The 15,560-nt window shown below is 34.9% G+C and overlaps 1 protein-coding gene across 1 annotated transcript in view; it reads right to left on the bottom strand.

Moving 5' to 3' along the window:
- Positions 1-2,620, bottom strand: part of LOC137425815 (uncharacterized) — a 1,363,480-nt gene extending 1,360,860 nt beyond the window's left edge. The window contains exons 1-8 of the mRNA XM_078775194.1: positions 2,547-2,620; positions 2,442-2,455; positions 2,135-2,223; positions 1,824-1,961; positions 1,401-1,696; positions 946-1,223; positions 597-796; positions 293-440 (exon numbers count right to left, since the gene is read on the bottom strand). Coding sequence (XP_078631320.1) covers positions 293-440; positions 597-796; positions 946-1,223; positions 1,401-1,696; positions 1,824-1,961; positions 2,135-2,223; positions 2,442-2,455; positions 2,547-2,620 — 1,237 coding nt within the window. The remainder of the gene's footprint in view (positions 1-292; positions 441-596; positions 797-945; positions 1,224-1,400; positions 1,697-1,823; positions 1,962-2,134; positions 2,224-2,441; positions 2,456-2,546) is intronic.
- Between the last annotated feature and the right edge of the window lie 12,940 nt (positions 2,621-15,560).

Genomic DNA, 15,560 nt, shown 5'->3' on the forward strand with positions numbered 1-15,560 from the left:
AAAGTTTCGATTCATTCATTCAAAGAAAGCAAAATCAACAACAAAGAAAGAAAGCGAAATCAATGCATTTTTAAGTTGTATCAAAAATTATGGATTTGAGTCCATGAAAAATATTTTGCATTTTAAACAATTGTAATCATCATTGAGTTTTACTTTCACAAAAATTATACAAACAAATTACTTTAGTTACAAGAATATGAATTCGTTTCTGTTCAGGAAGAGGATGGTAGAAAGAGTGATAATAAATGTTGCCTCACAAAGCAGGTGCCATGTCCCTTTGATCAAATCTTACCGATTGGATGACAGCCCAAGGTTCCATGTTCATCGGCTTTGCATTCGTTGGTGTTCAAGTCACAGGTGAGAGAAACACAGGTGACATTTCCACCAGTTTGGCAGACGCACTGTTGGCTGCAATCCTCAGTAATGTAGGACTCATTGAACTGAAGAGAAATCCTCAATGTCATTATTTCCGATACAATTGTGTGACAATCAAAAGCTCTCAAACAAAAGCTAAACAAAGGAAAAACATTCACAATTCATTCCTGTGTAAAGGATTCCTAAGTCGAGGGTTTTTATTCAGATGTCTCTATACTCACGTTGTAATAATTGTTATCCTGCATACAACCGCATTCCACTTCCTTGATGCAATGATCCACATCCCACAAAAGGCCAGGGTCACATACACAGCCCTCAACACAAGTGCTCTGTTTTAACTCTTTGGTTTCAGAATTGGAGCAAGTTGCAACAGTTTCAGGAACGCACGTTGAGTAGGAGCTATTTGATGGGCATTGCAGAGCTGAGAGATAAGAAAAGGCAATCCTGGTCATAAAGATGTCTGTAGTTACAATAATGATAATGCATCAATTACACACCCATGCTTGCTATATTTGCTGCTGTCATTTATGAAAATTAATTGACAATCATATAAAGTCAATGCCATCTTACGGCAAAGTTCTGGTTTTCTCCATGTTGGCATTTTCACTCCATCAGCCGAACACGTGGTAAAGTAAGATTCCAAAGAATCGCACAGGGCTTCCTTATCCATGTCACGGACAACATATTCAAATACGCAGTCTTCGGATAAATGTTGTGGGCTGAGTGTGCCATGGCAAGCAGCAAAAGGTCCATCCTTGAGGAGCAGCATCCCACAAGAGTCGTTCTTTCTCGCTTTCTCCTTCAACGTTTCATTCAGGTACACGGTTGTGCCATCATCATCAACATCTCTGTGGGTTCAAACGAGAATCAAAATTAGCAATGCATTGGGGACGTGTTCATTTGAGGTGTTCCTGATATTCATCAATTAATTCTGAATCAAAAAGTTCCACACACACCAAATGTCAAACTGGGTGTCGAAAGGTATTTATTTTTTGAAAGTAAAAAGAAAATGAAGAGCAACATACCTGTTGTTTTCATCACCAATCTTCCAGCTGTTACCAAAATGTGCCGCATTATCCGTCGATGTGCCGTTCTTCATGACGAAGTCGTTACCGTTCTGGGTGTCCATGTTTCCACAGAGACCGCAGACCTTCTCAGAGAAGGTGTTTGGTAGAAGGACGTGCACAAAATGATGACCGTCGTACCCCACCTCAAGGCCAAAGTCTGTACTCAGGTGACGGAAGCGAGCCCAATGGCGCACAAGGAATGATTCTGATCCATTTGAAAATTTGTATGGCATGTTTTTAAGAACACCGTCCAGCTGTGGGAAATTAAATTTAGTTATTTATCGACAAATAAAGAGAACAAACATTGTCATGATGGCCGACGAAAAGGAAAAAAGCAATAAATATCCAACCGATGATGTTAATGTAATAGTCAACACGTACCTTGAACCGCTTGCTTCCGAAAAACTGTATTTCCTTTCCATAGACTTCAATGACCACTTCCCGGGTATAGGAAACCCTGGTGTTCCCCTTGCGATGCTCATTCTTTACCAACACCCGCCAATTCGTTTCATTGCAAGGCTGTGCAAAGATATTTTTTAAATTCTCAGACTGTGATGTGATTTTCACCAATTATTCATCAACATCACATCACAATGTTAAATCAAATATTACTTTTTTTCACAAAAGTTTTATCACTTCATATTATAAATATCTGCACTCTTCTTCAATTAAACAAGCTCATTTCACCTTACCTGCACCATCACATATGTCGAAGTTCCTTGGAAATTAAATTTCTTTCCATCAAAGGTGGTGTAGTGAGGATCTCCCCATCCCGTGCATTCTACGTTCAAAAGGCAATCAATCGTTGGAAATTATTTGTACAAATTCATTTTCAGCCTTTGCATTATCTTGTAACAAACCTATTTCTCAATCTTTGAAGTGCAAATCAAGCTCCATGATGCAAAAACCATCATAGTTTCATTTCGTAATAGATGATCAACGTGGTAAGAACAGCATGAACAAACTGTGATTAACTGTTCAAAAGTTTTAAACTTTCACCTCCTTTGAAAGATCTTTGGTTTAAAATGTAATCACACAAAAATACACAATTATTTTGTCTGTCTGTCTGTCTCTATGTCTGAACACCATTCATTCAGACGTTACTTGTCCAATTTCAACCAAATTTGATAGGAGAACGAGAAATAAGGGTCATACGACGGAAGTTGCAGCAAATTCATTGGCCAACTCGCCACAGGGGTTTTCTGCCTTGGACAAAATCCGTGGTAAGGTGAATATAGCTTATCATGGCGTTATTCAAGGCCGCCTCTAAAAGCACAAGTAACAAGAAAGAGCAATCAGAGATTGCAAACCCTCACCAGGAAGTGTTTTTTGTGGTTTTTAAGGCTTTTGTGTTAAAACAAATACGACGGCCGAACCATGTGACCGATGACGTAATCATTAATATTTTTTTCTCCACCAATTTAATGATGATGTCATAGCTGCCTCCGTGATGACATCATAAATTAAGTACAAAACTTAATCCGATCAAGATGGAATTTCTTGAGCGTCATCTTTGGATAAATTGGTGGAGAAAAAAAAGATGATGATGACATCATCGATCACGTGGTTCGGTCGCCATCTTGGAAAGATTTGCACCTCTGTATCTCTGAAAGTGATGCATAGAAAAAATTGAGACATGGCTCATTGTAAAGAACTATCCATGGCGAATAACATATGTTTTTGATGATGTCATTGGTGCCTCCAGTAAAAAAAAAAAATAAAAAAAAATGGTGCCAGTAGTGTAATAATGTTGTTTCTGGGACACCTCCGTTTAACATGGGAAATCCCTATCTAATGTCATTTACCCCCTTGTCTTTTTCAAAAATCATAAACACCTCTATTTCTCCCACCCTCATCTTTATGAACCTTTTGTCTGTAGTACCTATCCTTAATGTTGTTCATTAGACCACTCAAACACTACAAATATTTGTTTTCTCTTATAGACCTATCATCCTTCTTCTACATATCATCTGGCAGATTAATCTTTGACCCATTCACTTCCATATTAATTCTTTCCCTCCCTCATTGCCCCTAAACACCTATATTTCTCTCACCCTGTTCTTTACGAACCTTCTAACCTTTTGACATGTTATCCTTATTCATTAGACCACTTAAACACCTGTGATCCTTCTGACCTCATGGACCTTTTAACCTTTTACTCTTAATATCATCTGGTGAATATAACCCACTCAAACAACGACCCTACAAATATTTGTTTATGCGTGGGAAATAATTTAATTCTCTTGCCACTCTCTTCACCATCTAATATATTAACAAAAAAGATGATTGAGTTTGGTTCTTTATTAAGATATTTTAACTGAGCTAAGATAAAATGGTAAACCTCCCTCAATGTTCTTATTTGAGCGCCTCCAGTGCCACACACTTTTTGGTAGGCTCTGCCCACCTTTTGTTAAGCTCCGTCCACTTTTTGGAAAAACCCCGCCCACTTTTTGGTAAGCCACGCCCACCTTTTACTAAGCCCCGCCCACTTTTTGTTAAGCCACGCCCACTTTTTGCTATGTCCCGCCCACTTTTGCTAAGCTCCGCCCACTTTTGCTAAGTCCCACCCACTTTATAAACTCTTCAGCATTGTATCATTTCCAGGTAATACATAACATCATTTTCAGGGAATTTCCATCACATCATTTCCAGTTAAGACACGCCCAGGGAATTTCCACAGGAAATGACACACACCCAGCCCTTCTTATAAAAGGCACCGACCACACAGGCTTTTTCAAACACGCTTTCTGCTTCACTTGAGAATGGACTCCTATGCCGAAATGGAATGGGATAACTTTGCTATTCCTTGGAGTCCTACTACCTGTGTAGCGCTCAACCTTCAGATTGATGAACTGGACTCGAACCTCTTGTCGATGGAGGAAATTGTATCTGAGCTACGAAATGAAAATTCTACTTTTAACACAACTTGGGATAAAGTTATTTTTTTGTTTGAAGATCTTTTGAACAACCAAGACCCACAGAACGAGTACTACCTTGATGACCCAGCCAAAGAGTTATACCTTGGAGATCCACAAAATCCTGAAAAAGAGTTCTACCATGATGATACTTATTGTGAGTTATCAAAACAAAACCCACTGAACGAGTTCTACCTTGATGACCCAGCCAAAGAGTTATACCTTGGAGACTCACTAAATTTGGGAAAAACAAATTATGAGGTCTGCCTAGATGGTTCTAACTGTGGAGCCTACCTTGGAGACTCACTAAATTTGGGAAAAACAAATTATGAGGTCTGCCTAGATGGTTCTAACTGTGGAGCCTACCTTGGAGACTCACTAAATTTGGGAAAAACTAATTATGAGGTCTGCCTAGATGGTTCTAACTGTGGAGCCTACCTTGGAGACTCACTAAATTTGGGAAAAACAAATTATGAGGTCTGCCTAGATGGTTCTAACTGTGGAGCCTACCTTGGAGACTCACTAAATTTGGGAAAAACAAATTATGAGGTCTGCCTAGATGGTTCTAACTGTGGAGCCTACCTTGGAGACTCACTAAATTTGGGAAAAACTAATTATGAGGTCTGCCTAGATGGTTCTAACTGTGGAGCCTACCTTGGAGACTCACTAAATTTGGGAAAAACTAATTATGAGGTCTGCCTAGATGGTTCTAACTGTGGAGCCTACCTTGGAGACTCACTAAATTTGGGAAAAACTAATTTTGAGGTTTGCCTAGATGGTTCTAACTGTGGAGCCTACCTTGGAGACTCACTAAATTTGGGAAAAACTAATTATGAGGTCTGCCTAGATGGTTCTAACTGTGGAGCCTACCTTGGAGACTCACTAAATTTGGGAAAAACTAATTATGAGGTCTGCCTAGATGGTTCTAACTGTGGAGCCTACCTTGGAGACTCACTAAATTTCATAAAATTAGGAAAAGAGTTTTACCTTGGAGACTTTGAAAACTGGTTTCGTTTTGGAGACTCTGAATGGGGGTTTTGTTTTGATAACTCGGAATGTGATACCTATCTTGGAGACTCAACAGGATTGTGGTTATACCTTGGGAACTTGGAAAGTTGGTTTTATTTTGGAGACTCTACCTGTGGGGTTCCTCTTGGAGACTCTTTGGATTCTAAAGCAATGAACAATGTTCTTTATTTAATGACGCTTGATTTAAGCAATATCAAGAAAGTTCGAGGAAGAAAATGCTGGAAAATTCTTTCTTCCCATTTCTACTTCTTCAAACTTAAAAGCCTTGAAAGACAGAATTGGAGGAAGAGGAAAAAAAAAAAAGAAATACGTATTTAAAAAAGAAGAAAAGAAAGATTATGTTAGGGTTTGGGTGGGATTTTGAATGTGAGGGTTAGGGATGGGGTTGGGTTAGGGTTGGGATTTTGAATGTGAGGGTTAGGGTTGGGGTTGGGTTAGGGATGGGGTTGGGTTAGGGATGGGGTTGGGTTAGGGATGGGTTGGGTTAGGGTTGGGATTTTGAATGTGAGGGTTAGGGTTGGGGTTGGGTTAGGGATGGGGTTGGGTTAGGGATGGGTTGGGTTAGGGATGGGGTTGGGTTAGGGATGGGGTTGGGTTAGGGTTGGGGTTGGGTTAGGGATGGGGTTGGGTTAGGGATGGGGTTGGGTTAGGGATGGGGTTGGGTTAGGGATGGGGTTGGGTTAGGGATGGGGTTGGGTTAGGGATGGGTTGGGTTAGGGATGGGTTTGGGTTAGGGATGGGGTTGGGTTAGGGCTTGGGTTGGGTTAGGGTTTGTATATTATTATGACTCACTCGCACATACACACACACACAAAAGTTAAGCCCCAACTAAAAAGTTGTGGGATTCTGTGTTTGGGGTTCACAGATTTAAAAACGTATCCCCATTATACACACAAAAGTTAAGCCCCAACTAAAAAGTTGTGGGATTCTGTGTTTGGGGTTCACAGATTTAAAAACGTATCCCCATTATACACACACAAAAGTTAAGCCCCAACTAAAAAGTTGTGGGATTCTGTGTTTGGGGTTCACAGATTTAAAAACGTATCCCCATTATACACACACAAAAGTTAAGCCCCAACTAAAAAGTTGTGGGATTCTGTGTTTGGGGTTCACAGATTTAAAAACGTATCCCCATTACATTTTATTTATTTATTTATTATTTTCAAGGGTATTAGCTGCTTACTTGTGTTTTTTGTAATTCTTGTGAGTAAAATGAACCCAAGATTTCTTCTCCATTTAAATCATATAATTTGTAGGTCCAAGGGACTGTATCCATTACATCAATGATTTTAAATAATTCACGAGTCCATTTTTGTGTATAACCTTTCTCAAAATGACTTTTCCATTTGTATATTCTTACAATATCACCAACTTTAAACTTGGGCTTTCTCAAATTAATCTCCTTTTCATATTCTAATTTTGTAAATGTTTCTGATGGTTTTGATTGTGTTGATGAATGAACTGTATTATTGTAATTATCTACAATATCCTGAATTAAATACACCCATTTTTGAGAACCGAGTTGTGTGAATTTTTTATATAATTTCTCTTTTAAAGTACGATTAAAACGCTCAATAACAACTGCCTTTCCTTCATTAAAGGTGCTGTATAATTTAATACCCTTCCCCTTAAGAAATTTCATGAATATTTTGTTATAGAACTCTGTTCCCTCATCAGTCCATAACTTCTTTGGTTTCCTTTTATCCCGATCAAATATTAGCTTAAAGGCTAACATTAAAGTATCACCCCTTTTATTTTTTAAAGGGACAACCCAGGCAAATCTACTCCTCAAATCAATAACGGTTAAAGCATACCTGTATCCCCTGTCATTATTCAATTCAATTAAATCAGCGGACCATATGTGGTCAGTGTATTTAGAATAAACCTTCCTTCTTTTAAACTTTGTGATTATAGGTTTGTGTAATTCTTCAGCCAAAAGCTCCTCAGTCTTGATGGCATCATTAGAGCCTAATAGTTTTTTGAGGAATAACCAAGACCAAGTTTCAATTTAGCATTTATCAAATTTCTCACAATAAACCTATCAACTTTCTCTCTCAACGTTGGATTTTGTATCAAAGACAAATTATACAACATTTCGCTGTCGGCTTTATGTTTTTCAGTCAACGTAGTGGTTTTCCCATAAGCAATATCATGCTTCATACACACTTCGTCAACCCTATTTGTAGGTTTAGACCAAGGTTTAGGATTGTCAGCCTCATCTAATCTTTTATCCAAGTTTGTTCCTGGACCACAGAAAGAATACCCTGGAAGGTGTAATTCCCCTGGAATTCCAGTTGTTGTAAATTTACTTCCTGACAGAAACTTTTGTATGTCTCCTCCTCTTTTAGGAGAGATGAATTGGCACTTTTTAGAGCCACATACTTGACATATTCCTTTTTGATAAACTCTATTATTTTTAGCTTTAACATAAGAGATATTTTTAGATTTAGTTTTCTTTTTACATTTGAGACAATAACTCATATTTATTTATCAGAAAAATTCCGACAGAGTATCAAAACCTTTTTGGTTTTCAACATATACATTTCAATCTTTATTTTTAAAACATAAAGAATCCTAAGGAATGCCTTCACTCTCTCCTCCATTTATTTACAAATAAAAACTAACTAAAGTCAATGACACCAACATCATCAATCACATAATCTTTTCCTTCTTCTTCTTCTTCTTCTTCACCACTTTCTCGTTTAAATCTCTGAAATTGAAGACATTGACGTTCTTATTTTTGAAACCATTATCTTCATAAGAGTTGTTAATTCTTTAATTTCCTCTTCGGTGCGTTGAGATTGATTTATTTGCTTTAATACACTCAATCTTTTATGAATCTCAGTGATTTCCATCTTTTTATATTTTTCCTCCCTCTCTCTTTGCTCCCTCTCCTCCTCCTCCATTTTCTCCCTCTCCTCCTCCTCCATTTTCTCCCTCTCCTCCTTCTCCTTTTTCTCCCTTTTCTCCCTTTCCTCCTTCTCCTTTTTCTCTCTTTCCTCCTTCTCCCTTTTCTCCCTTTCCTCCTTCTCCTTTTTCTCCCTCTCCTCCTTCTCCTCCTTTTTCTCCCTCTCCTCCTTCTCCTCCCTCTCCCTTTCCTCCTTCTCCTTTTTCTCTCTTTCCTCCTTCTCTTCTTCAACTCCTTCCTCATCCCTTGCTACCCTTGAGTTTGAACCCCAAAGAATATTATACATATACTCATCTGGATTTTGAGATATTCTTGTATCTATAATTATTTTTCTCATAATAGGATACCAATAAGATTTGTTGACGATTTCTAAAAGAGTTTTATATTTCATAACTTTGAGAAGTTCATTTTTATTTAATATTTTAAACAAGTCTCTATTTGTGGGTTTAACAATATCAGTATAAGGCCAGTTTTTTATGACAAAATTCCCATGTATATGCTCCAAATCATAAGGTATGTAATACCGAGCACCCTTTTCTTGTAGGTATCCTTGAATACAAAAATTATAATTCTCTTGTAGTCTTCTTCCTGCCATTTATGTATCAGAAATATATGTGAGATTAATATTATGACAGGTAATACCACCCCATCTTCCCACTACCAAATCGGTTTGTATTCCTCGGCTTTCTATCCTTATCTCATTACCTTCCTTCTTTGTCATGCGAACCATCGCTATACTATCATATATTTTTATTTTCTTAAAATCACGTATTTGTTGTTTACTAATTGTACTTCCACATAAATCCTTATCTTCACCAAGTGGATAATATTCTTCTTTACGAGACTGATTTAAATCATGTAGGTCTTCTATGTTTATTGAAAAAGACCAATTATACCCTAAATCAGGCATATCATACCCCCATTTATTAATTCGCATATTAACTAAATGTCCTTCTTTATAAAATTCAATTGTAAGCAGGTAGTTAAATTCAATGAGGAAAGGTGTATGGTCAGTATAACCAGGTGTTGTGGTTGTAAATTTTACTTCTTTCACAAAACGTGCTGTTTTCTTTAAAAATATATATTGTGATAAATCACTTAATCTAATTAAGTCATTCGCATCTGTAGGGTTTGGATAATTGATTAATTTATAAGTATTCTTCATATTAATATTTTTACTTACACTATATTTTTGTCGTTCAGCCTGTGCCTTTGTATAATAATTTGATAAATCAATATCCTGAGAGGATTTTCCAAAGATAGAACCATCTTTTCCAACATAAGTCATTTATATTAGATTAAAAATGATATCATAAAACTTTTCATTATTGTTGAGTTGAAATAATACATATAAACATAATTGACCACAACATTTAGAATTAATTTCTTGAACTTGAAATGTTTGATAAACACCATTCTGTAAGAATTGTATTACTTCAACAGGTGGTGGCATACCATAACTATCAAAATAATATTTATCCTGACTATTATGAATACAAACCCAATGAGAACCATTCTGTGTGTCTAAATTCATAATAATATTCTTTGTATTCTTATTTATATGTATTAATTCATCTCTCATACAGATTACCACATTATCAATTTTTAGTGTTTTACAATACTTGGCTAGTTCTATATTTGACGTTGTATTCTTTCCAAATTGTTTAAACCATTTATCCATTTATTTATGAGAAAGATACAATCCATTACCCCGTTTAGTTAGTTTAACACCCGCTTGAGCGATAGAGGAAAGCATATCACCAACCAACAATCTAGCTTTATCAGGTAGACTTTCAAGTTTTTGAGCAAAATCTACAATTACACCACTTCCACTAATTTGTTTCTCCAACTCCTTGTTATGTCTTTCCAATTCTTTTTGAGCTTTTAGTTGTGCCTTCCTTTCGTTAGCAGTTTTTACCGCTGCTGAAATACCACCAGTCAATGCTCCCGCCGCACTTAAACCAGCAAATAAAGGAATTAGAAACGGGAGAAATCCTCCTCTTGACTCGTCTATTGAATATTTCTTTAACATAGGTTTCGTCATTTTAATTTTAAGTGATCCAACATCATTTAGTGTTTTTACTTGTGTGTGTGTGAGTAAAACATCAATTCTTACAGCTCCTTTTCTTTGAATTGTATTAACATTAATAATACAAGGCTTTTGATTTTGAATACAAGATGTTAATTTATTAAGATTGATTTGATTAACATATACCCCAACCATTTATTTATGAGAAAAAACCTATGTGATATTAATCATAACACCATTATCTGTATTAATCTGTAATTCTGTTTCCTCCAAAAGCAAACAATATGCATTAACCTCTTCACTCTCCCCTCTTTCAATGTATAGAGAAGTATCCACTCGATTAGACTTTATAGTTTCCTTTTGAGAACTCAGGTCAATTGCGTAGATTGTATATAAACCTTTAAATGCAACCATATCCAAAATAGGATCATTATTACCATTACTTTCACACACCTTTTGGTAGGACTTGTAGGCTTCCGCATAATCATTTTTTTCCCAATCAATTTCCAATCTATCTCGCGGATAAAATGTGCCATCAAGAGAAACCCGAAGTTGTTTCACCTTTGCATTATCACTCAGGGCATTATTCTTATTAGTACCGTCCTCTCCATCTGGTTTTTTAAAAATGAGCCAGAGGTATCGTGGCTTTCCTTGAAGAACACCTAAATTCCAAGTGTAGGTAGTGTGTTCCAGTTTAACGTGTTGACATCTTCTTTTAAGGTATGATACATTTAGCGGTTTCTTTGAGTTAAGTCTTCTATTTAACATCTCTTCCGTTTTAAGATTAGGAGTATATTCACTGATATACCAACACAAATCATTAATAACAAATTTATTATTTTCTCCAAAAGCATTTTCATCCCCAAAAAGCAATCTATTTACATTATCATTCCTTTGTAGTTGAAATCTAATTTTAAGCCCATACAAAACTTTATCATAATCACAAAATCCAAATATACCTTTCAGAGGTACTGCTACGGTAAAACTATTCTCAGCTTTTGCGTCATCATTATACATTGACTTCCTTTGACTATAACCAGGGTCTGCGTTTGTACCCGTTGACATATCAGGAATAAAACCCTCAACAGCTCCCTTACCCATTCTATCACTAAACGAATATAGTGTAAATTTCATCATTTCAGATGTAGCAGAGACATAATCAACCGCTTCAACCTCTTGTGTTCCAATATACAGGCGGACACTGTCAAACATTTTCCAGAAGAAATCATTTACGAGTGTAGCATTAGTATTATTCGCAGCCTTAGTGAATTTAAATTTACACAGCAAGAAACTATCAGCTATATTCAAGTAAGTTTGTTGATTATTTATTTCAAAACTTTTTGTTCCGTTTGAATTCCAGTCTGTTCCTGTTATAGCATTTACCTTAAAATAGTCTTCCTTTTTAGTGGAGTTTGAAATGATAATCGTATCATCCAAATCATAGATACTATCAATCGCTTCCATACTTGTATTTATATAGCATTAAAATTGTTGAAACCCTGACCCAAGTATTTTAATGATTTTTTGTCGTTCTTGTGAAGATAGTTGAGTTTTACCTTTTTTTATTTCTTTGATTGCTTGTAATTTATGAGACTCCTTTTGAGCATCTTTTATACTCTTTATAGCACCCGCAACGGAGCCCACGGCAGAAGCAGTTGAACCAATTAGGTCTTTATGTTTAAGGATGGTTGAACCAATACCCATTAGAGTATCAATTATCCCATCTCCTTTATTTCGAAATTGATGACCTACACCTCGTTGTCTCTTAGGTTTATAGTATCCTCTACCCACATACCTTGTATAGTCTGGTGAAAGGAACATGCCCTCCCCTGTAATTATTTTATATTTTCCCAACTCGTGTTTTCTCACAATAACCATTATTTATTTATTGAAAAACTTCACGTAGGTGAATTCTGATGGATATAATTTCATCATTAAAGGATATCATACGATTATCTTGGTCGGTTATCCTAAAATTTACTCTGTATATGGTTTTTCCTGACACAGGTAAATAGACAAGATTTTTTGGTTCCATATTAAATTTATAACCAATCGGGGTTGAGTATGCACTGAATGAAAATATTGTATTTGTTCTTATTCCATCGTTATAAGCACCATCAATCAAATCACAATGAATTAATACTGAATTTATACCGGAGGATATTTGGATAACATTATCACTGTAAAACGTCCCGTTATTTTCAATCTTTTTTGAAGAGAAACCCAATAGCTCTCTAAACGAATTTTCAATCGTGAAATCAACTTTATAATTATTTTTAAGTTTAATAGTTGATTTTGAAGTGTGTTTTTGAATATCTATTACAATATTTTTTGGTTCATCACCTTTTTCTTTCATAAGGCGAGAGACTTCTGAAGATATTTGAGAAATCTCGTAAGCTCCAGGTGAAACGGTTATAGTTTTATATCCACTTCCTGGATTATAACTAAACTTGTTGTTTTTCTCTGTGATATTAAAAAGGGTATTGTAAGTTTCCATTGACAACAAAGATGCCTCATATGAGGTAAGGGGGTCAAGTTGTAGTGGGTAAGGGAATGAAGCTGTGTAATCGCTCGTTGTGAAATTAAAACTAAGAATTGTGCTTCTCATCTTATTTAATATCTAATAAAATATCTTTGTATTGACATTTATTAATTATTTTCATGTTCATCAACTGATCTAAAATGGCTGAGGATTCATTAAAACAATTGTTGTTTCCAGCCTTCTTACTACCTAACAACAATAATAGCCTATTAACTAATTGTGATGGGTCATTTGGAAGAAAACTAACACCCGAACCAAGCTTACTTAAAGCATCAATAATATGTTTCTCCTTCTCATTCTTCTTACTTTTACCAGCAACAGAAACTCCATAATCAAGTGCATTTAGCAACTCAATATATACCCTATCTTCCTCTCTTTCCATATCAAGTGGTTCCTCAAAATATTTTGAACCGCTGAATCCGGGGTTTGTTAGAAGAAACATTAATCTTGGAGTTAATTTAACATTTGGTTGAGTAGAACTCAAGAACATCAATTCATCATTAAATATCAATACCTTTTCTTCCACAAGATGAAACACTGCTGGTTCTTCTGTTGGAATGAGACCTGCTCTGGTTTTTGAACCCGCCGAATATTCATTGTTTTGAAGAGCTTCCACAACATAATTAGGGGGTTGATTTACCTCCTCAAGTTTCCGAAATAATCCCTCGTCATCATATTCTAATTCACCAAGTTCTTGTTTTGTTATCTGACTAAAATCTTTGAGCATTTGAAGTTTTTTCGGAGTAAATTCTACCGTGGGAACTGTAGGGTGTTGAGTTTTCAAAAGTGGTTTAAAGAATTTCTCTTGTTTTCTTTCAAAGGCTTCTTCACCAGTTAGTTTCTGTCTCCGTTTCTTCTTTATCTCTTCCTGTTGTTTAACAACTTTTGAAACTAATTGTTGATGTTCCTTAAACTTTCTTTCTCTTTCTTCAGTATTCATTTTCTGTATTTATTTATTGAAAAATATCATTTAGTATCTCATCTTGTTTCACAACAATATATTTATATTTTCCAATCGTGTGTTTCATATAATTTTCAAATTCTTTTTTACTACATAACGTAGAGCAATTATCTCTCCAAAAATTATTTACATCTATTGAATTTAACTTAAATAAAATAAAAGTATTGGCATTGTTTCTTATTGAGCGTCGAGGGAGTTGAAAATATGATTGACTAAGATATATACAATTACAAGAAGAATGTCTCCCTCTTGTATAGTAGCTATCCATTACTGTTTGGTTTCTCTCATTAACACAATCATCAAAGATGACAAGGTTCTTTTTTGATTTATCTAAATCTTGAGGTGAAGGTATATCATCCGTATTATCACTGAGAATACAAGTTATGGGTTTCGATTTTGATTTCTGTGTATCACAAAATAATTGTATTATATCATCAATATTATAATCATTTAGTTTGTTTTGAAGTTTAAATAAACCGATAATGTCTTCCTTTTTAAGACCCGCATTAAAACCCTGTGAGAGTAGTTGATACTCGGGTTGAAAACTTGACTTTGTAAAAATTATTAAATTATCATAATCTAAAAAATTAGAACCAAGGAGCATCTTTAAAAGTAAACAGGTTTTTCCACATCCGCTTGAACCAACTATTAGACATCTCAATGAATTTGGAATGTTTTTATGGTTATTAAATTTTATCTTATTTTCCCAAACGGGTAAAAAATCATTCATTTATATATTTGGAAAACAAGTTATCCAACTTTTTTTGAGCTATTTGAGAAACTCTATATTTTATCCTGAGTTCGGGTTTAATTTCAAAATAATCCATTATTTTATTTATATAGTATCTTGTATTAACATTTCCATTAAAATTATTTTGAATAATAAATATCATTAAACCCTTATACATTTCCTCAATACAATTAGTCTCTTCCCTTGAAAGAAATGGTGTATTATCATCACAATACTTAACATTCATCTCTCTTATTAATCTTGTAAAGTAATTCATTTTTGGTTCTAATTTAAAAGAGTTATATATTTTTTTATATTTCTTATTATCATTAATTAAAATTAAATCACAGAAAATACATTGTTTATATGAATCCTCATCATTAAGCCCCACTCTATCACAAGCCAGACAATTCTCTAATTTATCATATGGAGAGTCTGGAAATTCTAAATATCCTTCAGAACTTATCATATTTATGTGGTAAATTTTTACTTAAACTAAACGCAAGTTTATTCATTAATAAATACAATGTTTCAAAGCACAAAAGACAAATTTCAATCAATCTCTACTTCGGTGGAAGATATAGAAAAATATGTCAAAGATGTTAAATTGAACAAAGATAAATATGGAAATTTTTGGGTAAAACCAGTTATGGAAAATAACATGAGCCCCTCTATTTCATTTAAAGGAAGAGCTCTAACTATACCTGGAAAGACATCCATTAAAGTAAATCTAACAAAAGTTTCTCCTCTACTCCTGGCAATTTATTCAAAGCTTGAAAAAGTGATTGACCACGATACTTTGAAAAAGAATGATAAGACCATTAATAATTCTAGAGGAGACATTTGTATTTTCTTTAATAATCCAAAGGGTGTAGATCTAAGTAAAATGAATGATGTTAATATTTCTGGTGAAATGTCATTTCGTTCTATGATAGTTAGAGATTATTTAAAGATAACTTTTGATATAAAAATTGTAGAGATTGAATCTGTTAATGAAAGAAAGT

The sequence above is a fragment of the Myxine glutinosa genome, chromosome 4 (assembly GCF_964187855.1).
Source record: "Myxine glutinosa chromosome 4, kmMyxGlut1.1, whole genome shotgun sequence".
Classification (NCBI taxonomy): Eukaryota; Metazoa; Chordata; class Myxini; order Myxiniformes; family Myxinidae; genus Myxine; species Myxine glutinosa.